The sequence below is a fragment of the Dermacentor albipictus genome, unplaced genomic scaffold, assembly GCF_038994185.2.
Source record: "Dermacentor albipictus isolate Rhodes 1998 colony unplaced genomic scaffold, USDA_Dalb.pri_finalv2 scaffold_13, whole genome shotgun sequence".
Lineage (NCBI taxonomy): Eukaryota > Metazoa > Arthropoda > Arachnida > Ixodida > Ixodidae > Dermacentor > Dermacentor albipictus.
This window is the reverse complement of record NW_027225567.1, coordinates 11,221,097-11,248,880: the sequence shown is the minus strand read 5'-3', so window position 1 is coordinate 11,248,880 and position 27,784 is coordinate 11,221,097. Positions and strand designations below refer to the sequence as shown.

At 48.4% G+C, this 27,784-nt stretch overlaps 1 protein-coding gene across 6 annotated transcripts in view; it reads right to left on the bottom strand.

Moving 5' to 3' along the window:
* LOC135915696 (uncharacterized) overlaps window positions 1–27,784 on the bottom strand; it is a 293,473-nt gene that overhangs the window by 32,204 nt on the left and 233,485 nt on the right. For 5 of the 6 annotated variants that reach the window (XM_070528622.1, XM_070528621.1, XM_070528624.1 and 2 more), the window contains one exon: window positions 11,523–11,632. In XM_070528622.1, coding sequence (XP_070384723.1) covers window positions 11,523–11,632 — 110 coding nt within the window. Of the gene's footprint in view, window positions 1–6,244; window positions 6,396–11,522; window positions 11,633–27,784 lie in introns of those variants that run through there. The other variant, XM_070528623.1, reaches the window with a different exon arrangement.

Genomic DNA, 27,784 nt, shown 5'->3' with positions numbered 1-27,784 from the left:
TGACACCTTTTCACCTTCCCCACAATGCACTCACACCATCTACACTTTCCATAAGCAAAAAGTGAGATAAAAAATCAATTACAGTTTCATTGACTCAGTACTTGCTGCTTCTGAAGCGGGCATCGAAGCAATCGTGATATACGCTGCTACATGCATAGGTCTTGCATGATGCAGGTCCTGCTATGAACTGCACACAGGGCACATGTTGCAAACAGATAATTTCTTTTTGCAGTGCTCAACTATAACGACACACTGACTCAAACATGACTGTGCTGTCACGTATGCTTCAATGCGTCAGTGTTCTTGATTGCTACACGAGCGATTTATGCCCAACTAGCCCAAAAGACGGACGCACTAGAAAGAAGTTAGTGAATGAGTACAGTGAACTTGTACTGAACTGGATTCACATGCCGAATAGAAGAGCGCAGTGTCAGCTGAAACAGGCGGCACGGCTGATTATGTAAGTACTTCCAATAGTTCGGCAGAAGTTATCTTTACCACTGGAAACAGCGCAGAGCTTGCCCGTTAAACTTGAGTCAACCGACACCACACGAAACACGGTGCGGTTGACCAACCCAACTTCCACACTGTTCATTCACCACATCACAGGTCACACGAAGTCAAGAGTGCCATATTTTAAATCACTGCAGCACCAAACGGACCTGAAAATTCATTTCCTTTGACAGAGTTTCTCAGGTGAGTTCGTTCACTCGCCAGTTAGAAACTCGATGGACGCGCTAGGCCTACGCGTAACGTAAACAACATCGGCGATAGGCGAGTGTTGATTATCCAGACTTCGGAGCTCGTAGACGTGTTTCCATTCGTTTTGAGCACAACAAAATGCACATACAACAAGCACAGACGTTGCGGCAATTGTGATTCGGTTGGCTGTTTTAGCAGACGATCGTACCAAGCCCGGCGGAACCCAGTGGGCAGGATGGATTAGTCGGCGTCGTTCGAAGTCGCTTCGGATCCACGTCGCACTGCCACAACCCACGGTCGTCGGTCGGTCGTGTCGTTGTCGGCCTACTATTACAACACTGTTTTTCAGGAACACTGTCGCACGCGTAGTACGCCCAAGGAACTCGGATGATCGTTGGTGCCGTCGCCTTCGTACGGGCAGGTACGGGCGGCCAAGTTAGGCATGTTAGGTCTCCGCAGCCTCCGATTGGTTGACGCCTGCAACTCGTCGCAGCCTCTCATTGGTGCACGCCGGCGCAGCTTCACCGCGCGTCGGCAAACTTCAAGCATCGGCAGAAGACATAATCGCTGCGCGACGTTCCGCTTCAGCGAGTTTGCGACCGAAGCGTTGACGCATTTGACCCTTCGGCGCGCGCCGAAGCTTTCCAGCACGTGCCAGTGGTTGGGGCATTAGGCCTAAAGCGTCGCTACCCTGACAACAACCGGCATCCAGAAACAACACCCAAAATGAGCGCAAAACAGGCAGCCACGAGGAGACGTCAGCTCTGTGAGGTGGTCCTACTCCGCTCGGTGCACACAGCATCAGAGTTGACGGCGCCCACCGTCACAGACGGTGTCGGGGCGCCCGGTGCCAGGCCGCAATACCAGTCAGCCCGTAGTGGCACCCGCGGCCCGCGGCCACCCGGCTCCCAGAGCCGCGATTTCATCAGAGTCAAAGAGGTAGAAGAAGCTATTTACATAAGAAATTCGGACCACCCACGAGGCTTCCGTACTCACTCGCTTCAGGCTTGGCAATGCTCCGCGGGCGCTGAGCATCGCTCTCCCAGGATGCAGACCACGTGGCTCTCGTACCGTACCGACGAATGCCATTAAAAAAAAGACACTTGCAAAAAGGCTTAGCATGCTGACATATTCAAACACACTACAGCCACCGTCACCTCGCTCAAGAAAGCACGCCGCCAACGCTAGCGATCAAAATTCACGCTAGGCCTACGCTTCGGTTCAAACAAAGGTCTCGAACGAAGCAAAACTGTTAAAACTATCGTCCGATGCCCCAAGAGCCCCACGTTGGGCGCCAGATGTGGGGTTCTCCTCCGGTACTCTTGGAACAAAGGAACGACAACACAATAGTGCAAACAATCACAAGGGCATTTATTGCACCTTTCTTAGGTCAATGCCTGCTAGCCGAGTTGCTATCCACAAAACATGCCGATGGGCGCGCGACAAATCTAGAAGTCCGACCGGAAGCGAGCGAATATGTTCGCCCCATGCTGGATCCCAACGCCTGGTCGTTCGCGTGTATAGTCACGCGAATCGTGGCGCGTTCGAAGGCGGCCACGCGAGACGGTCTCGCCGAAGCATCGGTCGGCGCGCGGCACGGCACGTCCGTCCCGCTTGCTTCTCGAACCCAAAAAGCAAGCGCCTTCCTTTCGGCGCCCAGGTAACCTCGCCTGTCGGCGGCGTTAGCAGCGCAACACTCGCGCCATCTCTCGCACTGCGCTTCAACCACATCGACCACCGCGGGCGTCACGCAGGCCACGCGGCGAAGCGGGAGTACAGGATGCGTGCTATGCGGGAAAAACATCAGGGGACGCGCGAGAGTCGCGCATCCCCACAGTTCATAGTATTTAGGCATTTCGCTTTAAGATACTTTAGGTGCGGGACAAAAGTTAACTTGCAGTCTAAGATGATACCTAAACATTTATGTTCACAGCTTACAGATACAGTCGCCAACCGATAATTCGGACATGCTCGGTAATGTGTAAAGAAAACCAATATTTTGTACAGCCGTTAGCTCTGCATTCATTTATCCAGACTCCATCCGTGGCTGTAGCATACACCAACTCTTCCACCATTATCTTCTCTGGCAACATCGACGAGACACCAAGTATAGATTCACAGATAACACGCTAATCTCTGAGGCTTTGCATTGGGTGCCACTTTATGCCTCTGAGATTTAGCTGCAAATGCCGATCTTGGAGGCTTTGCCTGAATTGTGAGGTCGCATCAACATCGCGATCATCACATCCTTTTCCAGCACCCCCGCGCATGACCCGCTATCGCCGTTCTGTTTTTTTAGTATGCATTGTGGACAGCGTTCTGCCATGCTGTGCCTGCTTGTTTAGTTTGCTTTCCAGACAGCGCTGTGCTGGCTTCAAGGATTCCTTCTCGTGAAGTTATGATAGGCCACATCAAATGGCACCAACGGCGCCCTTACAGTTCAAATGAGCCCGACTCAGCAACTGAAAAGGCTGAACTGCCGCCTACCACAACAAGCTCAAATGCAGACATCTTTGACAACCTACAAGGCTGCGGTGAGCCGATTCCTGCCATTGTTAGATTTTTTAAGACTTTGCAGACATTGACAGCGCGGTTTCGTCGTGTGCCGAACTGCATGAAGACAAAACTGAGCAAGTTCTCCCACCGTCAAACAGCGACTGACTCTGATGTGTTGTGTGCTCCGGAGCCTTCCACAGATGGATCTGACTCGAGCCTTTGTAGTCCTTGCATCGGCGTACAGCAAAGTTCAAAACTGGCGGAAATACAGGCGAACTTGGTTGTACCTAAGTGGAAGTGCATGCAGCAATGCATCGATCATTTGTTCCTTGCACAGGGGTCTTAAGACATAAATACAATGATTTTTTAACACATTGAATTTTTTCACACATTTGATCATTCGGAATTACCGTATTTATTCCAATCTAGGCCAATTTATTTATTTATTTTATTTCATAATACCCCTAAAGGCCTCCGAAGGGCTATTACATAGGGGGTACAGATACATGAAAAAAAAATGTGAGCTTTGCGCGTTACGGAAAAAAAAACAACTGAAGTACACAAAAGTTATACAAAATTTTTACAAAAGAAAACACAAAAGTTATACAAAAGTACGATATTTAGCAAAATACACAAGTAAAACAATATACGAAATACATTAGGCAAGTGAAACTCAGAAAATACAAAACTGTCTGAGAAAATAAATTAAGGGAATTAAATAGGTACAATGTAAAATAGGTAAAACAGGGTGTTGCTCGAAACGGCGTCACTTGTCGAGTTAACAAATTAATGAGACATGAATTGACTTGTACAATGTGCACGCAGAATGGTAAGAAATGATCAAAACAATATATACACTGAACAACGTATGAAGAAATGGTACATGATGGATATTTACACGTAACTATTGCGTAAAAGTTGCTGAAAGGTTGCGAAATCGGTTTGAGTAGCAATGTGTGATGGTAGGTTATTCCATGCAACAATTGTTCGGGGAACAAAGGAGTTAGCATAGTTAGCTGAGCGACAATTGATGCGTTTTATCTTGAAGATGTGGTCTATGCGTGGAAAGAAGGCTGTCGCTGGTTCGAAGATACGGTGAAGGTGCGGATGATGATAAAGTTTGTGCAGCAGTAAGAGGCGGGCAATTCTGCGGCGCTGAGATAAGTCGTCAAGCTGAGCGCGAGCTTTTAATGCTGAAATGCTAGTATAGGGTGAATAATCAGAAAAAATGAAACGGACCGCGCGGTTTTGCAGTGATTCGATTTCTTGGGTGATATATGTTTGAAAAGGATCCCAGATGGCTGATGCATACTCGATTTTGGGGCGTATTAATGTGATGTATGCTAGTCTGCGTAGTTTAGCTGGAGCATGCTTAAGGTTGCGTTTGAGGAGGCCTAAAGAGCGGTTAGCTGATGCCAACGTCAGGCGGATGTGATGATGCCTCGTTAGATCAGATCGTAAGTGAACAGCAAGGTACTTATATGAAGTTGTAAGTTCAATTATGTTGTTAGATATTACATACGATGTTGGAATACGGTGGTTGCGCCTAGTAAACGATAATAACTTCGTTTTAGCTGTATTAAGAGTCATCAACCATGTTGAACACCATGTGTTAATTGCGTTAAGATCGGTTTGAAGAATATCTGTGTCATTGTCGCATGAAATTAATCGATATATTACGCAGTCATCGGCAAAAAGTCTGATGTGGGAAGACACACAGTTAGGCAGGTCATTAATATAGATTAAAAAAAGTAAAGGGCCAAGAACGCTGCCCTGCGGAACACCGGAGGTTACTTTGGTATAAGAGGAATAACTGTTGTTAACAGACGTATATTGTACTCTGGATGAGAGGAAATCCTTAATCCATCCAATAACGGTTGGGTGTATGTTAAGGTTCATTAGCTTCAGTATTAGTCTATGGTGAGCAACGCGATCGAAAGCTTTAGAGAAATCCAGGAAGCTAGCATCAACTTGAAACACTAGGTCTAGGTATGAATAAACTCTAGGGTCGGCTTAGATTCGAGGATTTAAAAAAAATGCACCAGTTTTTCATTGAAACTGCTAAATATGGTGCATAGCTAGTGCCAACTAGAAAAGTCAGTATCGCAGCCGCTACTAGCCTTGCCAGTAGCCAACCTTACACAAGCGAGGTCGCCATTTTGACCTGCGTCGTGTCGGCCGTCGTGCCGTATCGGTGTGCGGCGTGGTGTTATCGCGATGGCACCAAGCAGGAGATGCCACTACAGTGCCGCTTTCAAGCGAAAAGTTGTGGTAGCCGCAGAGGCATCGTCGAACCTTCAAGCCGGGCGGGACTTCAACGTCGACAAGAAAAACGTCCGTCGTTGGAGGGGACAACGACGGCAGCTTTTTGCGTGCGCCGCAACGAGGATGGCATTCAGCGAACCAAAGAAAGGCAGTCACCACGAAGTGGAGACAGTTTTGGCCGACTTTGTTCGGACGAAGAGAGCAGCTGCCCTTCCAGTGACAACAGAAGTGCTCCAAGTGAAAGCTAGGGAACTTTCGAGGGAGCGAGGCCTAACGCTAAAGGGTTTCAAAGCCAGCCGGGACTGGCTTCACAAATTCATGAAACGCTTTGACTTCGGCCTCGAACATCGCACTTCAATCACCCAGCAGCTGCCAAGCGATTTCGAAGAACAGCTAATAGCTTTTCAGCGTACGTGCTGTGAAAGAGAGAAGCGGCAGGTTACAACCTCGGGCAAATCGGCAACGCCGACCAGACGGCTGTGTATTTTGATATGCCACTGGCGTACACCGTGAATGAAAAGGGTGCCAAGGAGGTGAACGTGCCCTCTGCGGCCTACAAGAAGCAGCGCATGACTGTGATGCCGTGCTGCACAGCTGATGGGCATGAACTCCCTCCTTATATGATATTTAAAAGGAAGACACTGCCTGTTCGAGAAACTTTCCCAAGAAATGTCATTGTGCGGGCAAATGAGAAAGAGTGGATGATGGGTGCGATGGAGAAAGAGTAGGTTAAAATTGTGTGGCGACGCCGTCCAAGAACCCTTTTGACAAAGAACTCGCTCCTTGTCGTCGACTCTTACCGTGGGCACTTGACCGACAACGTGAAGGCTGTGCACGCCCAAGCGAACACGGACTTCACTGTCATACTGGGCGGTACGATGGGCCAGTTGCAGCCACTTGATGTCTGCATCGACAAACCTTTCAAGGATCGTCTGCAGAAATATTACACGGACTGGTTGACTGATGAAGACCACATACTAACGGCAACGGGCCGCATCAAATGTGCATCGCTATCGCAGCTGGCGGGCTGGGTAGCTGCAGCGTGGGACGACATCCCAGGTAGTTTGATCATGCGCGCCTTTAAAAAGTGCAGCTTATCTAATGCGCTTGACAGTACCAAAGATAGTGCACTGTTTGAAGCTGACAGTGACAAGGAACACAGCGACGACGACGTTAAATGAGCTCTGCACGTTCAGTTTCAATAAATGCTGTTTTCATTTTGTGAACGCTGTCCTCGCTTTTTTTGTTCGGCCTACATTTGAGGTAATATATTTTTTTTTTGTTGCTTTCGGACTTTAGGGGGTCGGCTTAGAATCGGGGTCGACCTAGATACGAGTAAATACGGTATTTATGTTCCCCATGGAGTCCAAATTATCGGTCTTCGACTGTAGTCGTTCTCCATTGAGATCTATTACGAGCCCGGCTGTATACCTCTCTTGTTAGAGAACATGACACACATACTTTTTCGAGGGTTTAGGTTAAAACAGTTCTCGTCTGCCCACATAGACAATTTATTTAAGGGGGGGACACGGGTCTTAAAAACCGAAAATCTAAAAAAATTTACTTTTGGGAACTACTTTCGGCATTTGTAATGCCAAATCTACACCATATCAAAACGATTTGCCCAAAAACGCACCCTAACTGACAGAGGAGGAGGAAATAACTTTATTGAGTCCTGAGGGACCCCTCCCCACCCACTCTTGGTTTAGTGGTCGGCAGGGGTTGTGGGCCGACCACTAAACCAACTGTAAGAAAAAAAATTATTTTGTCAGCGCGGACGGTGAGAAATGACCCATAAATCGTGCAGAAACACCGGAGTTCACGAAGTTATTTCTTGTGATTCCCGTGACCGAGCGCTGCTATATCAGTATCGTTTTAAAGTTCAAAGTTCCGTCTTTCAGTTCCCTGCATGCTCACCGACGATGCCCGCATAGAAAAAGCACAAACATAAAACCATCAGGGGCCAGACTGACGAAGCTCGCGATGCACATGGCCCTCCTATTGGCTCAGTGCGCCAGTGCACCGAAAGGTGCCTTCTGATTGGCTGTTGCTATGGCAACTAGGCCTAGCTCGTGTGCTAGGCCTGGCAGTGGGTCGCTTCGAAAACCCCTGATACATTGTTTCTTTGTTCATCGTATTGTGAACGCAACCGACAAATCGACCCTCTCTAGACAAAGAAAAAGTTTGAAACGAAACACGCCTGCACGAAAAGCGAAGTGCAAGCAGTCTTCTTCCTGCGGCAAGAAAGAGGAGGCAGTTATCCCAAGGTTTAGACGAGCCAACAAGATACTGTATCAGCAATAACGCAGCAGCGAAGCTAACCATTGCCCTTTATCCCCGCAGAGACTGCATACAATGTGCCGATGCCTATTCCCATGCCTCTAAGCGAGTTGGTGCATTCCAGATTCTGTTACCAGCCTATACGTGCGCCTAATGTCTACATGAGCGGGATACTTTTGCATTTGTAATTATTTTGTTCTTATTTCCCAGTTTTGAAGCTTGAAAGTTATATTTTCCCAGTATTTCTCAAGTATAGCTTCTTTAATGTCTAAAATTTTGGGATCACCATTGTGTCCCTTCTACTCCTTGAATTCTCGTCATTATTTTTTGTCCCTGAATGCAGGCGAGCCGGAGAGTGCACAGAAACTAGACATAGTGTCTGAGGACACTTAAATATTTTGAAATGCTGTAGAAATCACCAACTAAGATTCACCTTCATAAGCTGAAACTTTAGAATTTCATAACTTTGGCTAAAGCACAGATACAAACATCCAAATGACAACTTGCAGTATCTAAACACCCAGGAACATACCTGCTTCATTTTAGCAATGTTGTTGCAGTACATTTTTTGCAAATCACATCCCAAGTTTTTAACACAAGAAGAACTGTAACTAGTTCTTTTATTTTCCTCAGAAAAAATGTAATTGCATATTTTTAAGGAGCACACAACATTGCATGTGTGCTGAAAGTTTCATGTGTTTAGAGCGAGTATCAAAAATAGTTGTTCTGAATGCCATATCCCCTCACATTTATTGCTGTTTGTTTTGAGAAAAGTATAAAAAACATATACTTTGGGCTCCATGTAATATTCAGGCCTTGATATCTCAACACCAAGAACCAATAGAACTCTGTATGCAGTACAACAAGCAATTTTTTTTTTCGCTTTGGAATTTAATTCTGCTACAACTTCTGCCACATGGTTGCCATATATTGTGGGCTTGTGGTGAACGGGCTGTAAAACATCTATTACGGGTCACACAAAAAAATGTCCTTGCTATCTTTCATTCCTTAGTCTTTATGCTATCTAAACATGCCTTACAGATAATTTTTTATTGTGCCATTTATTTTCCATCGTGGCCTTAAACAATGAAAGTCATAGAAGCTAATTGTCATATCATATCACAGAAACTAATTGACCGACAACAAAACTAATTACATATTTGAAATCAGCCAAGAACTTTAATAACATTCGCAAGTTTCATTATTATTGATGAAAAAGAGGATGAACATTACTTCAATAAGGACCCGGGTCCTTGGCACCGAAAATTGGCCCAAGATTCGAATTTTCAATTTTTAATTTTCATGTTCCTGACGCGTTTCAGCCCCTGCCTCCGAAATTTGGTTAAAAAATACCGCGCAGTTCCTCCGTTATCGTGACCTAAACACAAGAATCCGCAAGTGCTGCCCTTTGAATTAGGGACAAATGGCGCCCGATTTTCGTCGAGCATAACTCGATAATTACGCACTCTGCCAGAGCCATTTAGGTATCATTCGAAAGCTCGTGTTTCTGGCTTTATTCGTCGGTCAACAACATTGCCGGCGCTGCGGTCACGAAAAAAAAAAAAAAAGCAAGAGCAGAGGAATGCGCCGTGCATGCCAATATTGGCCCCTCTAAGCATATGACCAAGATGGCCAGTGATTATTGGCTCCAAGGGCCACAAGGGCTCAAACGACGAAAACAGCCGCCATTTTGTCTTAGTCGCGCGACTGCAAAGCTGGATATGCTGGTGGTCCGACAAAGTTTCGTTCCGTGAGTTGTTATGGGCGGAAACTTGCAAGATGTAATAAACTTCCGAAAGCGATTCCGCCATCGCAGTCTGCACAGGATACCCGGCAGCTCACCGCTGAAGTCGTACTGCCGCCGAACGTCGACGCCTCAACTGCTCTGTCGGATCAGGCACATCCACATGTCGGTTACACTCGCATGAGAATTGAACACGGCTATCATAGCAAGCTACGCTAGCAAGCTACGCTCAACAAGATTGCATTAACGACGGCCGTGTAGCAACAGACTCGGCATTTTGTTCAAGATCCGACCGCCAAACAGTGCAACAGCCTTGGCCGTGAAGCCCGCTGCTCTGTACATTGTCAGACTTGCAACAGTGAACAATCTCGGCGTTTTCTCGGGCAATACTTGCGGTCGTTCTGCGTAGCTGGTGCAGAGCAATCAGGATTACAGCCTTGCTACTAAACTGACTCTGGTTCAAGAGATCTGCAGTGAAGTTGCATCGGGATGGAGCTCCCAGGGAATTGAGGGCCCAAAAACATGTAATCTTTTTGAGGTGTACGTGCTCGCAGTGCGCGCTATGTAGTTGACCTGGCAACGGCCAAACGGCCATGAATTATACTTACTGCTTAGTGATGGCTTTCGGTGCTGTTTTTTCAAACTGTCTTTCAATATATCAGCTGTGAAATGTTTTTGTTGGTTTCTCAAAACCACAATTTTCATGATGATGCCTTATTGGAGGTGCGTATATATCTCTACTTCTACTTGAGCTATCACTGCAATTCTTTTTTTTTTTTCAGAGAAAGGCAAAGCTGAGTAGGGTACAAATTTAAGAAAGAACATTGTTGCATTTATTAGAAAATTAAAAACAAATGTTTCTTAGCAGTTAGATGGATTTCCCTCAGTGAAGTTTGCAATGTTCTCATTTGATATAAAATTGGGTTAGGACACCATACCTCCTTATTTGCACTCTTTGTTAGTTCCACATTTTCATATGTCGATATTTATTATGCCAAGTACAGTTTGGTAGATAGCTCGCCTCCAAGCAAATTATACAAAGAAAACTGGATGCACATTTAAAACTAGTACACTGAAATACATAAACTAAGCAAGTTTCATCAAAATCGATAGAAAATTTAAAACAACGTTTTCAGGTGCAGGGTCCCCCCTCTACTCATTGTTAAAACCGATATATTGCCATATGTGGTACTGTTATAAGTAGACTGGACTGTATGCAGTTCAGCAAGCTTGTTAGTATGTTCAGACAATAATGGGCATGGTGCATTATTACATAACCCAACAGAGAGCTAGATGCTATTAGGTTGCAGCGTTACTTACACGCGCTGCTGCATGAATCAGGTCATCACGAGGTGGTTCCACATTGTAGCGCAGCTCTGTTCTGTCATGTGTAACGAACTCATCACACAGGTTTATCATCATTATCATCAGCCTACTATGTCCACTGCAGGATGAAGGCATCTCCAATAACCCCCGTCTTAAAATTATGGGGTTTTACGTGCCAAAACCACTTTCTGATTATGAGACATGCCGTAGTGGAGGACTCCGGAAATTTCATCCACCTGGGGTTCTTTAACGTGCACCTAAACTAAGTACACGGGTGTTTTTGCATTTCGCCCCCATCGAAATGCGGCCGCCGTGGCCGGGATACGATCCCGCGACCTCGTGCTCAGCAGCCTAACACCATAGCCACTGAGCAACCACGGCGGGTAATAACCCCCGTCTTGCGCCAGCCGATTCCAACTTGCAACTTTAAATTTTGTCCTTTCATCTCCCCACCTAGTTTTCTGTTGTCCTCAACTGCGCTTCCCTTTCCTTGGCACGCATTCTGTAACTCAAATGGTCTAAGGTTATCTATCCTATGCATTATATGTCCTGCCCAGCTGCATTTTTAGGTTCACTTTACATGGCTTCAAATACAATAATCAGTATAGAATCAAGCTGTTTTTAGCATACAGACAAATATGTCATAATTGGATTTGCGTACAAGCAGTGACCAGATCTGCAATACACCCCCCTGGCAAAAGAGATGCACCTTTTGAACTTGTGCCTGATGCTCCAGGTGCCAGTGGGCATCTTCTCGATTTCCATGTAGTCTCCGAACAAGAGCACGTGCAGGCATCCCAGAAGGCCAAACCAGTCAGTCTGCATGCAACACAGGCATCTGGGCTGTAGTGCATCAACAACTGGACAATTCTTTTAGCAATATCCCTTCAGAAGGTGCTGCACCAACTTTGTGCAAATGAAAAAGTGGTACGACAAAGATACTACCTTCACTCGAAACTGAAACAAACAAGTTATAGCAGTTCGTCACAAACAAAGCACTTCTTGTAAATGAGAGATACAGTCGAGCCCACTGGTAACTACAGTCGCTGACCGTTTATTCGGACCTCCCGAGGACTGTGGAAATGTCCGAATAAACAGGTGTCCGAAAAAGCAGATTAAGAAAAAAAGAAGAAAAAATATTCCATATTTCCACGCACTTATTCGGGCTTGGCAGTAGGCTTGAAGAAATCGTGAATGCGCCATTGCACGCTGTTCTGTTTACGTGCAATCAGATAAGCCTGAATCTCAGAGAGGGTCGAACGGTCACTATAGGCGGCTGAAAGCACAATCCCTGCTTGTACACGCTCCGCATGCGACAGCAGTGTAGCACATGGCGCATCAACTTCCGACTCAGAGTCATCATCCGGCGGCGCAGCAGAAACCTGACGAATGATCTCGCCATCGTCGAGTTCTGCGCATGTCAGTACAGCAGTGTCAGCACCTGTGGAACTGTCAAATGAGACAGTGTCCGGAATCGCAATGCAACCACTGCGCAGGTCTCAACAGAACATTTTCCACGTCAGTAGGGAGCACATCGGAAGGCGACAAATCCTAGGCCTCCCGGCACCCGCTTGCTGGCATTCCCCAGTGCAGTCTGTGCAGGCACTGTCGGCGCCATTAGACAGTTGACACGATGTTTTCGTATGCCGCGTTGGATCACCGCAACCTCGACACAGCACACAAAGCAAACACTACCTCGCTGTCACGCCGACACCAGTCGCACAAAGAGAAAACGTGGCCTACTGGCAGTGTCGTGCGTGAAGAAACAAATCAGCTGCTGGATTTTCTTGACATGGCTTACTAAGCTGGGACCGGAACTGCTGCAATCACTCTATCGGACCACGCACAAACGATGATGATGAGCAGGTATTTGCAGTAGTGCAACTTCGTGGGGCAGCAACGAGGCTCCATTCAAAACAAAAATGGTGTTTAGCAAGTCGAACCACGCACCGGTCAGAGTCGGTGCATGGTGCTCTCGATCGACTTGGCTCAAGGAGTGTCCGAAAAATCCGACAAGAGGTTTCAAGGTGTCCGAACTGTCGGCAGTTGTTATACATTATGGTCTATGGGGATAATGGCAGTGCCGTGAAGCAGACCGAATAATCGAACATGTCCGAATTTTCGGAGTCCGAAAAATCAGTCGGCAACTGTATACCGCTTTTAACAATTTATCGGTTATAACAATGAGAAGCTGCTGCACTGTTGACTTTTGTATGTTTTCCATGGTGAAACAGCCCCTTACTACAATGCCCAGACGCCGCATTATCGGTTATAACGATGAAGTCTGGCTGCTAGGTGTCCGAGCCGAAAGGTAGTAAAATGCGAAATCCTTCAAAAGAAAAAAAAAAGAAAACGAGAAATATGAGCCGCTGCATGATGAGCCACTGCTACAACAGCCGCCGCGTGCTCATTTTCCAGCTATCTCCACGCGGCTCTCTCCCGTTGCCCTTCCACCCCTCCGAACACGAATGGGCTGCGCTCATAGCTCTACACCGCCCTACCCTCTGAAACACAAATGGACCACGCCAACTGCACCGCAAGCAGATTGCGCTGAGTCATGCACCCGCACGAGAGGTTCAGTTGAGGGATCGCCAGCTGTTCATGTGCAGAGGCGAGTAAGAGCGGGCGTGAGAGAGAAAATCTCGGGGCTTTTGCTCCTTGAATATATGCCCTCTGACACGTGTGGGCAATGGTATAAGAACCCGTGCTTCTTTCAAAATAAACGTTGTTGAAAGTCCGCGCTTGTGGCGTCTTCTCGTCTCGTCTCTCGTCTACATTTTGTGCTGTTAACAGCAGGGTTGAATATATGACTCTGCCTAGGCACTACAGAGGAGGTTTCTTACTGCATGTTATATGCGTTCGTCCCCTAGACATGCCGGCAGTGCGGAGTGCGGTCGAGTTGTTTACGCTCCGCCGCTGGCTGCCCGCGTGGTGGGCCAGTGGGCACAAACGCCCCATTTGGTGATCGCTGTGTCTGATGGGGCAAGGTTCTGATTGGTGTTGTACAAGTCGCGGGTCTCTTTTTTCGTCGCCGTTAGATTGGATTTTTTTACAAGCACTGCTCCACGAGGGCACATGTAATCGGCAAACAGAGGGCTCAGGAGAGCGCCTGAGGTTGTAATAAAGCAGGCAGCACAGGATCTCCAGGGCACCCAAGGGGTAGCGGGGGTATCAAAGCTGGAAGTAGGACGGCCGTGGGTTGGGGCCGTGAAGGCCGAAGCATGCCAGGGGGTGTTCGCATAAAAATTGGGTGTATTGGTGATAGCGAACAGCCAATACACCCCCCTGGCATGCTTATACACCCTGGCACAAGGCAGACTGTCTCTCACCTGCCGCAGGTATGAGACAGTCTGTCCAACACAGCAGTCGCCAAATCGGACATCAGTGCCCGCTGCTTCACCTATTTTACCGCACCAACAGGCAGCGTCCAAGAGTAAACAAACTCGACCCCACTCCACAATGCCGGAACGCCTAGGCACTAACACCTACAACACGCGCTAAAGAAACCTTTTTCATAGTGCCTAGGCAGAATCAAGGAGCAAAACCCCCAGATTTTCTCTCAAGCATTTTTCTTTAGATCACTATCATCATCATCATCACCATGTTGCTCGCTGGCTCCTCATTCAGTGCAGTTCTGCGAACAGCTTAATCGCTCGCTTTCGTTTTGGTTGGTCATGTGGAAGTCATTCCTGGCCACGCGGCTTCTCAACTTTGCTTGAATCTCTGCCGAAAGGGAAGATGGCTGATTCGCCCGCTGATCATCGGCAATGCACACCGTTGCCGGTAAAAAGCACACAGCTATAGGTTTGGAAGCTAAGTGCTTCTAACCAATGAGACGATCGTCGCGAACATGCTTTCAACGGTTAACGATGGCGACGACGGCAGTGATGACGCGGCAGGGTAGGCTGCCTCAACGTTGTCCTCACAGGAGGCCCGACATGATTCAGCCCCCCGGGGCTTCGTTTTCGCGAGGAACCTTTCGCCACACTACGTGGAGTGCTTGGATGCCTTAGAGAAGGATGTCGGCAAGCTTTGCGTAAAGCATACATGGCTGACGGACGTAGGCTTCTCTCGTGCAAGCCAGTGAGAAGTACGTGCCAAGATGCTTTTGGCGATCTCTCTTCAGCGTTTCTTCTGAATTTCTCAAGCCGACAGGCTGCCGCGACAGCCTTCTCGCAATTTTTAAAAGGCCCCTTTTGGGGCCACAGAAGTTATCAATCGGCAGTGCTCGCATATTGCTTGCCACCCGCGGAACCTCTATGCAGTTGTTATACCAGTGCCATTCTTTAACCCTTTCGCTGTCACGGACGTACGGGTACGTCATCGCACTTCCCCCCCTACATGTCACTGACGTACCGGTACGTTCTCTATCGCGTGTTCAAAATTTCGCGCCTGAGCGCAAAGCTGGCGCTCCTGGATTGGCCATGCTATCTGTTGACTCCTTCTACAAGTTCGTATATTCGCCCCGACCTGTCCAAGTCTATGTATTGAAGAGTACGGTGGGACTGCCACTCCCCACTTTCTCTTTGCTGAGTGGCACGGTGGCTCCGCGTTCGCTGGATCATGCGTCGCGCGCGTGTGGTTATGGGTTCAAGGGTTGTTCTGCCTTCTCCGCTGGTTTGAAGGTTTTTATTTTTCTTCTGTTGGTGTGTCTGCTACGGCGCGTCAAGTTCAGGCGCACGTGCCGTTGCCTCTCCGAAAAGAGTGATTCGATTGCTGCTTTCGCTCTCTCGCCGCACCCTCGCTTCCGACTTACAGCAGTAAACATAAAGCCCTTCGAACTTTGTTTAGCCTTTTTCCATCTCCCTCTGTCTTGTTCACGCAACGTCGCATTTCTCTTGTGCGGGCGACTGAAAGCGCATCCTCCTCCCTGCGCGCGGTTGCTTTCGGATGGCTGAGAGCGCGGGACCTTCGTCTGCTCATTGGAGCGGTGACTCAATTCCGATTCAGAATACGAGCCGAGCTCGGATTCGAACTCGGACAGAGTCGCATGCGAGGAAGAGGGTTCTGCATCGTCAGATTCGGATGTTGAACGGATTTTATAGTCAGGCTGATGATGATGATGATGTTTACTAACAACAGCTGCAGAACACTGAAATGTGCATATTGCATTGACTATGTTATTTGTATACCAATTATAATCAAAAATAAATTGCTATGTTCATTCCCTGTTATGCTCGTTCCCTAAAACCAACCGACACTGGGGGTGCGTCACGGCCAGAAAGGTCCGACAGCGAAAGGGTTAATACCGACAGTCGCGGCTTGTTACACATAATCGGAGCACCCAGGAAGCAGTTAAACGAGAGAGCACAATCAGTAGCTGGGCGGAGGAAGGTGGTGGGGAGGGGCACTGGCCTCCCTGCCTATATCGTTTTCTCACATCACCTCTGCAACGGAAGCATGTGTGCAACAGAAGCAGATGAGACTGCAAATAAAGAGTGCATTGAATGTGGAGTAGTTACAGAATATGAACGCCTCTGTTATAGAGTGAAGCATGGAGAAGGAACCGACCGTTTCGCGGCTTTCTTTCACACAATCACGAGGCAAATCATCAGCATCAATCAAAACATTTGCTTCATTATGTTACATTTGGCAGACTGCAATATATTTGGATAAAAATGATGAATTGTTTTGTGGCACAAGGGCCAAGTATGGCCAAAAAGCGCCAGGCTAGTGTTACTACTGAGTTGGCAATGTGATGATGAATTACGAGAAGTAGATGCGACGTGGTTGTAAAGGGGCCTTAAAACAGTCGCTGTAAAGTGCGTAAAATGTATATGTAATAAGATTACGGCAATGGCTAATGAAGTATACTATGAACATAAAAAATACATTGAAGAAGGATCATACACAGTCTACGTTCATTACAACAGCCCAGGTACAACAGAGTTTCGGATATAACGGACCATATTTCAACTTTAGTTTGCACTACCTATTTTATTAATGCAACGAAGTTCGTTTTGAACGGACTGTGCTGCAACAGACTATCGGCTACAGCAGACTAAATTAGTGGCAATTTTTTTTTAATTGGGTGTATAAAACGGACATTTGCTGTGTCCATAGAGGCCGACAACTGACTTGCGAGGGTCGGCCAACAATCACCGCTCAATATCGCCTGCGCGAGAGAGGAAGGCGGGGCGGAAGCGCACCGTCTTTTTTCGCGCCCGAGGCACAGGAGGGAGGCAAGGAACAGGGGCGGGTTCTAATCCGGTGGCTGCTGCTTATGGCATGGCCGCGCCTTATATCTTGAAACCGCTCTGCGATATGGACAAAGTGCGCACAATGCCGGTAGCTTTGTATGCGCTGTGCTTTCGACGTTAACTTTGTGTTAAAGCGAGAGACAACATGAAGGTCAATTCACTTGCTGCTGCTTCTGCTACTACAGCAACTTTCCGGGGTCATCGAGCGAAATGTTTTCCTGTTTACCTGTGGGCGCATGACACCGTGTTTGTTAATTTAGTTAGTAAGCGAATGTTTACGTCTTTTTATGGTCAATAAAACTATTATCCTTACTTCGCATAGCTGTCTGCTAATTTGCTATTGCAATCGATGCTTTGCCTTTCAAGCAAAATCGCAACCTTTTTTTTTTTGACGTTCGTCACTCACTTTTATTACACATCACAACCAAAGTTTCTGAAGTGAGGCATTTCGGATATTACTGACTTGCGATAACACGGACTATTTTTGTCAGATTATCAGGGTCGGTTGTAACGAGAGTCAACTGTAGGTGCCATAAGAACCCGCATATAATACGTACCCGCATATAGTACAAGGTCAAATTTTTGGGACGTGAAATGGAAAAAAAAGTTTTATCTGCGCATAATGCGAGTTAGGAAAACTCGAGGAAAACATTTATTCAAATTGCACTCCACACTTCAATCGCTATCTTGTTCAGCTGTGCTCTCTTAGGATAGTTCCTTGTCGGATATGTTTTCCCAGAGGTGCTCATCCTATGTGTCATCGAGCGCGTTTGAGATGCCGCACTTCTTGAATGTGCGACGCACAAGGTCCTCTGGTATATGCTGGCCCGTGCATCCACAATCCACTTGCATAGCCCGGCTAGCGAAGCCCGCTTCAGCCGCCCGGTCGGCGTCACTGCAGGCTCACCTGAGCGCATCCGATCTGCGTAACAACACTGCTTGACCGTGTCCTTCAACGGCTTGTTCACACAAACATCTAAAGGCTGCAGCTGAGACGTCATCCCACCCAGGATAACGACAAGTTCAGTGCCAGATTCGCACAACAGCCTCTACACTGAGTCAGCCAAATTGCAACGAAATGCGTCCAGCACGAGGGTGCATGGGAACGACAACAGTGCGCCAGGCCGCCTACACCAGACGGACTTTATCCAGTCGAGCACAAGATTCTCGTTCATCCAGCCTTTCTCATGGCATCTCACGACCACAAGTTTTTAGCAGCTCCTCACCTTTAGGCACTGTCTTGCGCTTGAAAACATAGGGCGGGAGCTTGCATCCGTCTGCCGTGCACAACAACATGACAGTAACTCGCGTTTTCTCGTTGCCAATGGACCGGACATGGAACTTGTTTAGAGCCCTTTTCGTGCACGGTGAGGGGCGATGGCATGTCCATATAAATTGGCGTTTGGTCAGCATTGCCGATTTGCCCTAGCTGCAAGTTCTTGGACTTGCGCAGCAAAATAACGTGGCATTGAAAAGCCACAAGCAGCTCTTCGAACGATTCGAGCAGCATTTGCAAAATCGAAGTTCGGCGGCGCAAGGAAAATCCAGCACGGCGCATGTAGCGATAAATCCAGTGCTTGCTTGCTTTGAAGGCGGAGCTCAGTAGCCCTTTTTCTCTTGCAAGCTCCTTAGCTTTTGCCTGCATAAGCTCCGCACTCACAGCTAGATGCGCAGCTCGCTGTTGGCGTACGAACTCCGTCAGGGCGAGTTCGATTTCCGGGAATATCCCACTCTTCGGGCTGCGACAGCTTCTTTGCGTTCCACTTCATGCGAAAAGGTCTTCCTTCTGTCAACGCCAAAATGCCTCCCGGCCATACTGTTTTCGTGGTCCGGACATCTTGGTCCTTGAGTGCAGAATAAAAAAAGAAGCACTTCACGACACGTGGTTTCTACTTGTGCTGCCAAGGTGCGCACTCAACAATAAAGAAACTATGCTGTAGCCACGCAGCAATAATGAAACCAAAACTTCTAGCCCAAATTTTTGACTGAAATTTTTGTTCAGATCCGCTATAGTAAGAGGCGAAAATTTGGAACGCTAATAATAGGGAAAAAAATCTCGTATTATATGCGGGTTTTTACGGTACTAAATATGTCAGCAGTAAAAACTTTGAGAAGCACTACTACTTTGACAGAGCCCTTGCAACCAAAGGACCTGGTGTCATGTGCTATACAGAACACTACTATCACAGCATCATCCTCTGGCAAGAGGATCCGCTACAAATTTCTAATAATAACATGCAATACAACAGCGCTCAAGAAATATAGAACTGCTTTGGTGTGAAACAACGGTTCGGCATAAAGAAACATTACCGGATGTAGTGGGATGAGCTGGCGGTATGCTAGAGGACAGTTTCTTTCAGCTTCTGCTGCTCGACACTACAAGAGGACATGGAGGACAGTCAGCCTCTCACGTCTACTAGAGATTGGAAGTTCATCAACAATCAGTAGGAAATTATGGGTGCCACACATGTGTCCTATTCTGAATCAATAAAATATGAGTTCACTGGGTTTTGGTTGTGGAGGGCCATAAACCTAACTTTGAAATAATTACAGGAAGCTTATTACAGTCGACTCTCGTTCATTCGAAACTTCCGGTTTATTCGAACAGACGCTGTGGTCCATCAAAGTTATGTGTTCTCTAATGGGCGAAAACGCATGGTAATTCGAATGCACAAGCATTTGCGACGGTTAATTCAAACATACTGTGGCCCAACAATGCTCTCAGCAGCGCGCCAAATCACACGGTGGCGCCTCCGACTACTAGCATTCCTGTGACCCGCCATAGAGGAAAAACTTAGGAGAGACTTCTCAATGCGGTACGCAAAGAAAAAAAAAGTAGTAGAAATTTCACCCTCTCACATTGCAAGGCCACCGTTTCTATGTCGCGCTGTAATGCCCCAGCCACAGTAGCGGCAAAATGTGCGCAGGGGAAGGGATCGGTCCTGGGCAGATTTCTTGTGGCTCGCCACTAACAGCATCAATTGGCACCTCCGCATTCATCGCTGGGGCAACCACAAGAGCAGTAGTGTCAGCCAACGCGAATGTCTCAAAGTCACCTTCTACCTCTCGGCCAGCAACTTTATGAACTGCCTCGTACAGATCGCTACAAGTCCGGACATCGTAAGGCTGGTCATTGTCAGGGTCGTTGGCGACAGCACGGGAAAAGCCGGCGTGCGCAAAGCAGTTGGCAACCTTCGAAGGTGCGAGTTCTTTCCATGAAAAGTTCAGCAAGTGGATTGCACCAAGCAAATCAATGTTGTACCTCTTGCTGGCGTCATACGCTATGAGCATGCACTGCAAAAGAGCCTTGCGGTACAGCTTCCGGGTGGTTTCAATGATGCCCTGATCCATCAGTTGCAGTACTGCGGTTGTGTTTGCCGGAAAAAATTATGCAGCGATCGTCTTAAGGTTGTCGATCTTCCCTGGGCTTGGACAATTGTCAATTATGGAAAGCGCCTGCCAATTCTTTGAGTCGAACCGTCTATCCAGAAGGTGCATGTAGTCTTCAAAAATAGCAGCAGTCATCCAGGCTCGCTTGTTACTTCTGTAGATGCATTCCTTGGGAATGGTTGCATTTTGGAAGCACCGCAGCTTCTCCTTGCCAGTTGCATTGGCACCAAACAGCACCGTGACACACTCCTTGCTCTGCTTTCCTCCGGATGACGATCTGCCAGCGGTAATGAATGTGCGATTCGGCAGCATCTTGTAGAAAAATGCAGATTCATCTAGGTTGTAAATGTCTGTCTTCATACTGTTACACACGAGGTGTTTTAATGCAGAACCAGATGAATCTGGTTGATAGGCGCGGTTGTTGAAGGGCGGTCTCGCGGCAGCTTGGCTCACGTCGTTCTCTTCCTTCTTTCATCTGGTTGTTTGCGCGGCAGGCGTGGTTCATGACAGCTTGTGACATTTCCCCGCTGGCAGACGAAGCCCGCCGGGCGAGTCAGTCATCTCGCGGATTGTAACGCCTCAGACGCGCGACGTGTGTCACTTCAGCCTTGGCCGAGCGTCGTCCACTGCTCGTGAGATGCGCAATGCGGTAGTTTACATCGCTGAGGCGCTCCAGAATAACGTAAGGGCCGACGTAGTGGGCGAGAAACTTCTGGCATGAGCCATGCTTCCGCAACGGCGTCCAGAGCCACACAAGGTCACCAGGATCGAAGTAAACGTGGCGGTGACGCCCGTCATAGCGTATCTTGGACCGGTCCTGCGATGCTATGGTGCGTAGCCTAGCGAGGCGTCGCGCTTCTTCTGCTCGACATAGGAGCTCATCAATTGATTCGTTGTCATGAGCAAAGTAGGGAAATATTGTGTCGAGGGTGTAACGCGGCGGACGAGCATACAGAAGGAAAAATGGTGAGTAACCAGTGGTCTCGTGTCTCGCGGTATTGAAGGCATAGGTAATGAAAGGCAAGATACTGTCCCAATTCTTGTGTGCTGAATCGACGTACATGGACAGCATGTTGGCAAGCGTTCTGTTTGTGCGCTCGACCAGACCATTCGTTTGTGGATGGTAGGGCGTAGAATGGCGGAAGCTACATGAACACAGACGAAGGGTTTCTTCAACCACGTCCGCGGTAAACTGTCGCCCACGATCGCTGATTACTATGCGAGGAGGTCCATGTCGGAGTATAATGTTAGCCAGCAAGAAGATAGAAACTTCTGTAGCTGTGGCCGATGGCAATGCGGCGGTCTCACAATAGCGGGTAAGGTGATCTACGCAAACGATAACCCAACGATTACCCTTGGAGGATCGCGGGAAAGGGCCCAGAAGATCTATACCAACTTGCTCAAAGGGGACGCTAGAAGGGGGAACTGGTTGAAGCAGGCCATGTGACGCTTGTGGCGGACGCTTGTAGCGCTGGCATTTAGAGCAGCTGGCAACGTACCGTTCGATATCTTTCCGCATCTTAGGCCAGTAAAAACGTTCTTGAGCCCGGTAGAGTGTCCGTGTGGAACCAAGATGACCGGAAGTTAGGTCATCGTGCATGGCGTGTAATACTTGGTGGCGAAGGTTCGTCGGGACAACTAAATGGTAGCGTGCACCGGTGGTCGAGTAGCTCTTCTTATACAGCGCGCCACCATCCCGTAGGCGAAAGCGACTGCCCGCAGGTGACTCCTGTGCTGCCGCGAAGAGCGGTTGTAAGCTCTCGTCCTTGTGCTGCTCGGATATGACGGTACCCATATCCGGAAATTCCGGGGACACAAAAGCGATGTACTCATCAAAATTGTCCGCATCACATTCAGTTGTTTCAAGTGGCATCCGAGAGAGACAATCAGCGTCAGCATGTCGCCGACCACTTTTGTAGCAAATAACGAAATCGTATTCCTGCAGACGGAGGGCCCAGCGCGCTAGTCGTCCTGAGGGATCCTGCAGATTCACAAGCCAGCATAGCGAATGATGATCTGTTACGACAGTAAAGGGGTGCCCATAGAAATACGAACGAAACCGTTGCACGGCGAAGATGACCGCCAGACACTCTTGTTCGGTGACTGTGTAGTTGCGCTCGGAGCGGCTCAAGGACCGGCTAGCGTAAGAGATCACGTGCTCTCGGTCGCCAACACGCTGAACTAGCACAGCACCGATGCCTACGCCACTGGCATCTGTGTGAATCTCAGTTGGTGATGAAGGATCAAAGTGGCGAAGAATTGGTTGGGATGTCAACAGGAACTTGAGCTGGCGAAATGATGAGTCGCAATCTGCAGTCCATTCAAAGGGAACGCCTTTTTGGAGAAGGCGTGTAAGGCGATGAGCTATGTCAGCAAACCGGGGAATGAAGCGGCGAAAATAGGAGCACAAGCCCAAGAAACTTCTTAACTGCTTGACAGAGTTGGGTACTCTAAATGCTTCTACGGCCGCAGTTTTTTGCGGATCTGGTCGGATGCCTTCTTTAGCGACCAGATGGCCTAGCACAAGAGTTTGCCGTTCCCCAAAACGGCATTTTTTTTAAATTGAGCACAAGACCCGCTTTCTCCAAGCAGTTCAAGACCAAATCCAAACGTTTGTTGTGCTCACTAAACGTTCGCCCGAAGATCACAACATCGTCTAAGTAGCACATACAAACTTCCCATTTTAAGCCGCGTAATATCGTGTCCATGAACCTTTCGAACGTTGCGGGCGCGTTACACAACCCGAAAGGCATCACGTTAAACTCGAATAGTCCGTCGGGTGTTACAAATGCTGTCTTTTCTCTGTCGTCCTTGTGTATAGGAATTTGCCAGTAACCTGACCGTAAATCGATTGAGGAAAAGTAAGATGCCGCAAAGAGACAGTCGATGGCGTCGTCAATTCGGGGGAGCGGATATACATCTTTCTTAGTAACGGCGTTTAGGCGACGGTAATCAACACAGAACCGCTACGTACCGTCTTTCTTCTTCACCAATATTACGGGGGCTGCCCAAGGACTAGATGATTCTCGAATGACGCCTTTGCATAGCATTTCTTGGACCTGATCACTGATTATCTTGCGTTCTGATGGGGATACACGATAGGGTTTTTGTCGGATTGGCTGGGCGGTTCCTGTGTTGATGCGGTGACGAGTTCTGGACGCAGGAATTGATGGCGGTCCATTGTGCTGCGCAAAGTCGAATACCGAGGTATGTTTCATAAGCAGGGCCATCAAAACTTGACGCTCATTATCGCTGAGTGACTTATCCATCATGGAAAGTATCTTCGAGCTCCCGGAGCTCGAGACACTGGTTGCTCCTTCATCGGGGAGTTCCGCAAGTACTGCCACCGATACGGGAGAGTCTGTCGGAAACGTGGCAATCTTTAGGCCTTGAGGTAGCACTGCCGCTTCAGTGGAACAGTTTAGCGCCCACAGCCCCGCGCATCCATTGGTCACTGAGACGACGCAGTGCGGAACTAATACGTTTTTCTTGAGGCAGTTCCGATGTACAGGTTCCACTGCAGCATCGAACGAGATAGGAGTCGGAGATGAACAGGCGACGGCAACACGCATCGCAGATAAGGCGGGCACAACTGTATCCTCAGACACGCACAGCACACTCTCCGGGCAAGCTTCACCTTCAAAGAGCACAGGTGAAACACTGGTGTCGACACTGAGTTCTCCCGTCCCGCAATCAACATTCGCACCACACAACTGCAAAAAGTCAATCCCCAGAATCACGTCATGCGAGGAGCGAGGAAGAACAGTAAACTCTGCATTAAAAACTTTCCCACCCAAAGACACATCCACATTACACACACCAACCGGGTATAATGCTTCACCACTGACTCCACGGAAACTTGTGCACTGGTCCCAACGAAACATAACCTTGTGTCCCAGAAGGCCTTTAAACCCCACACTCATGACCGAGACAGTTGCTCCAGTGTCGACTAAAGCCATTGTGGAGACCCCATCAATCAGTACATGAACCTTATTCTTTAGCATGAAAATAGTTGGAGGCAGTTGAGTCGGCAGCACACATTTTCCAGTGACCTCACCTCCATCGGCCGCGCTGGCTAGTTTCCCGGCGGGGGCGACACGAAACGGCGCCGAGGCGATGGTGACGTGAATCGCGGCCGAGGGGATGGTGATCGGGAGGCTCGGAAGGCTGGTGGTGGCGTCAGAGTACGGTTGGAGGCAGGGGAGCGGTAGCGGTTCCGGGTTCTTTCTGCTCCAAAGTAGGTCTCCTGGGCGGTGCATCGGTCCTCTCGAAAGTGGCTTCCTGAAGAGGAGTCTCCTGGCCACTGAGTGCGCAGTGTACGACCGCTAGACCGCGTAGTCGGCGCTGACGATCCGTAGTTTGATGCTCGGCGTCGGCTACAGTACCTAGCTATATGGCCAGGCATGCCGCAGCAGTAACACACTGGCGAAGGGCGAACTTCAGAATGCGGATTGAAGTAATCTGCCGAAGACATCGGTTGAGGGTAACGAGGCTCTTCCCCTTGAAAGTCGTAGGTAGCGGCGAGTCTTCGTGGACGAAAGTTGCGTGGGCGTGGATCAAAACGTTGAGGGGGCGAATCATTGCGTGGTGGTTCGGTCGTAATGTAATGCGGTTCGTCTCTGGAGCCGATAAGATCCGCGACGTTCACCGAGTGGTTCCAAGTAGCCGAAGGGGGTTCCCGAAAAGTGTCTCAGAAAACGGAGGAGCTGCAACGAGGCGCCACATAACGTGCCTGTTCGTCATGTCGCTGTAGCTCCTCGCGGACTATCTGGCGGATGGCGGACGAAAGGTCTGGGAGCAGAGGACTCGTGTCAACACTTGCTACAGTCGTTACATTGGCCAGCCGTCCAAACTTTGGTGTAATTCGGCGAGTCTTCAGCACCTCGAACGTACGGCAGTGCCGTATCAGTTCTGATACAGTGTGCAAATTCTCTTTACCAATGAGGAAGTTGTACACGTCTTCCGCTATTCCTTTTACCACGTGCCCCACTTTATCTTCCTCTATCATTTGAGGGTTGACGGTGCGGCACAGCTTCAAAATTTCTTCGATGTAGGTAGTGCAAGTCTCGCCGGGTACCTGAGCTCTCTGGGCTAATGTGAGTTCCGCACGTTTCCTCTTTGCGTCCGAGTCACCGAAACAATTTTTGATTTCCTCAACGAAGTGTGTCCAAGTAGTTAGCATGTCCGCGTGGTTGTCGTACCATACCAACGCCGTGCCGGCCAAGAAGAAAACAACGTTCCTAAGCTGACTGGCAGCGTTCCAGTTATTGTATTGGCTTACCCTTTCGTAATGGGTTAGCCACTCATCCACATCTTCCTCTGCCTTCGCCGAGAACGTGCGTGGCTCTCGGTAGTGCTGGATAGGGACTGGGCTCGCCGAGGCACTGCTGGTGAGGGTATTTTGCTCTGTGGCCATGACTGAGCGCGACGGCGAAAGTCCGGCGAGGCGACGGCTTCGGCGTAGCTCTTGTGCTGGTGGCTCTGTTGTAGGTCGTGGGAGTTACCCCGCACAGCTCCGCCAAATGTTACACACGAGGTGTTTTAATGCAGAACCAGATGAATCTGGTTGATAGGCGCGGTTGTTGAAGGGCGGTCTCGCGGCAGCTTGGCTCACGTCGTTCTCTTCCTTCTTTCATCTGGTTGTTTGCGCGGCAGGCGTGGTTCATGACAGCTTGTGACAAAACTTTTCAAGTAGAGCTTGGACCCGATGTTGGCACCATACGTCTACAGTGTCACGGTTCACGGTTGTGCTTTCACCAACGATCGACTTCGAGGTCACGCCATGTCACTTCTTGAGCCGCTTAAGCCAGCCATTGCGGCACTTTAAATCTTTATGACCCATTTGGAGAGCATGAGCATGGTGGGCAGCTTTTGCAGTAAGTGCAGGTCCATGTATGGGGAGAATTGTACTCCTGGTGTTCTTCAGCCACTGCAGAAGTGCACCTTCAACTTGGGGATACTTCAAATCGAGATCCCGCTTTCTCTTCGCCGAGAAGCTCTTTTCAAAGCTATCCAGCACAGCTTCCTTGTTTTTCAATACAGTTGATGCCAGTTTTCTGCCTGCCACCTTTTTCCACTACCTTTATTAGCAGAACTTTCTGTTCCAAAGTCAGACACTTTCACCCGGAGACTGACGGAGCCATTTATCACTGTAGACCACAAAAGCACATGTGAGGCACGCCAACAAAGCAATCTGAATAACACGCGATCGCATGTACTGCAGCAAGGATGCAAACGCATGTGCCGCCGGCACCATGGGCGACGCAGAAGGCAGAAGCTTCAAAATGTCATCAGGGCATGTCTCTTTACTTGTCTGTGCACGCTGGTGATGGCAATGGTTGCAATGGCAGGCTTGGCATCGGCTTCACATGTGGAGGAACAAAGGCGATCGAGTGGTGGAGACCAAGAAGCAGGAATTGTGGAAGGGCACCCGTTGATGATGATGATATGTAGTGTTTATTGGCGCAAGGGCCAAGTGTGGCCAAAGAGCGCCAAGGCAGTGGTGACGAGTACTGAATGAACTAATGGCTGATGTGACGTGGCTGTAGAGAGGCCTAAAACTAGGAGCTATAAGTTGCATAAAATACACAAGGACTAAAAATATGAGAATGGCTGAAGTAGGGTATGCTATAAGTATAGGATGTACAAGAATGGTGTAATAGTGTTACATGAATAAAAATGGAAAGGTGATTGTTGTTGACGAATAGCACAACAGCCTCAGCTGATCCCTTGAGTAAAAGGGCCTGGAGGCATGTGCTAGAGCAAACGTTCACATCGCAACAGTGGCTTCACGCAAGAGGCCGTGTTACGAATTTCTTGCACAGAAAACGTGCAGCGTGTCAACGTCGTTTAAAAAGGCTAAGGTAGATTGCATGTGAAATAGCGGTTCTCTGCCTAAAAACAGTGCCAAGTGAAGTGGTATACATTGACTGTATGCTAAAGGGAAGTGTTTTTTCCTCTCAACTAGTGTTTCGCAGCATTCTAGGAAGACATGCTGAACACTGAGTGTCTCCCCACATCTACTACACATTGGACGTTCACCGCCACTCAACAGAAAGTTATGTGTACCGTAAGTGTGCCCTATTCTGAGACGACAGAATAGGACATCACATCGTCTGGACTTGGTCAGTGATGGCCAGTATCCTAAATGTGGCTTAACTGTGTGGCGTTTATTATGGGTTTCAGAGTCCCATTTATGCTGCCAGTAGGTTCTGAGTTTTTTCCTTAAGTATGGCTTTAGATCTGAGACCGGAACTGCTGCGGACATGTTGGAAGCTTTTGTGTCTAAGGAGGTAGCAATTCGGTCTGCCAGGACGTTACCTTCAATACCTCTGTGTCCAGGCACCCAGCATATCGTTACATGTTGGCCAGAGGCATAAAT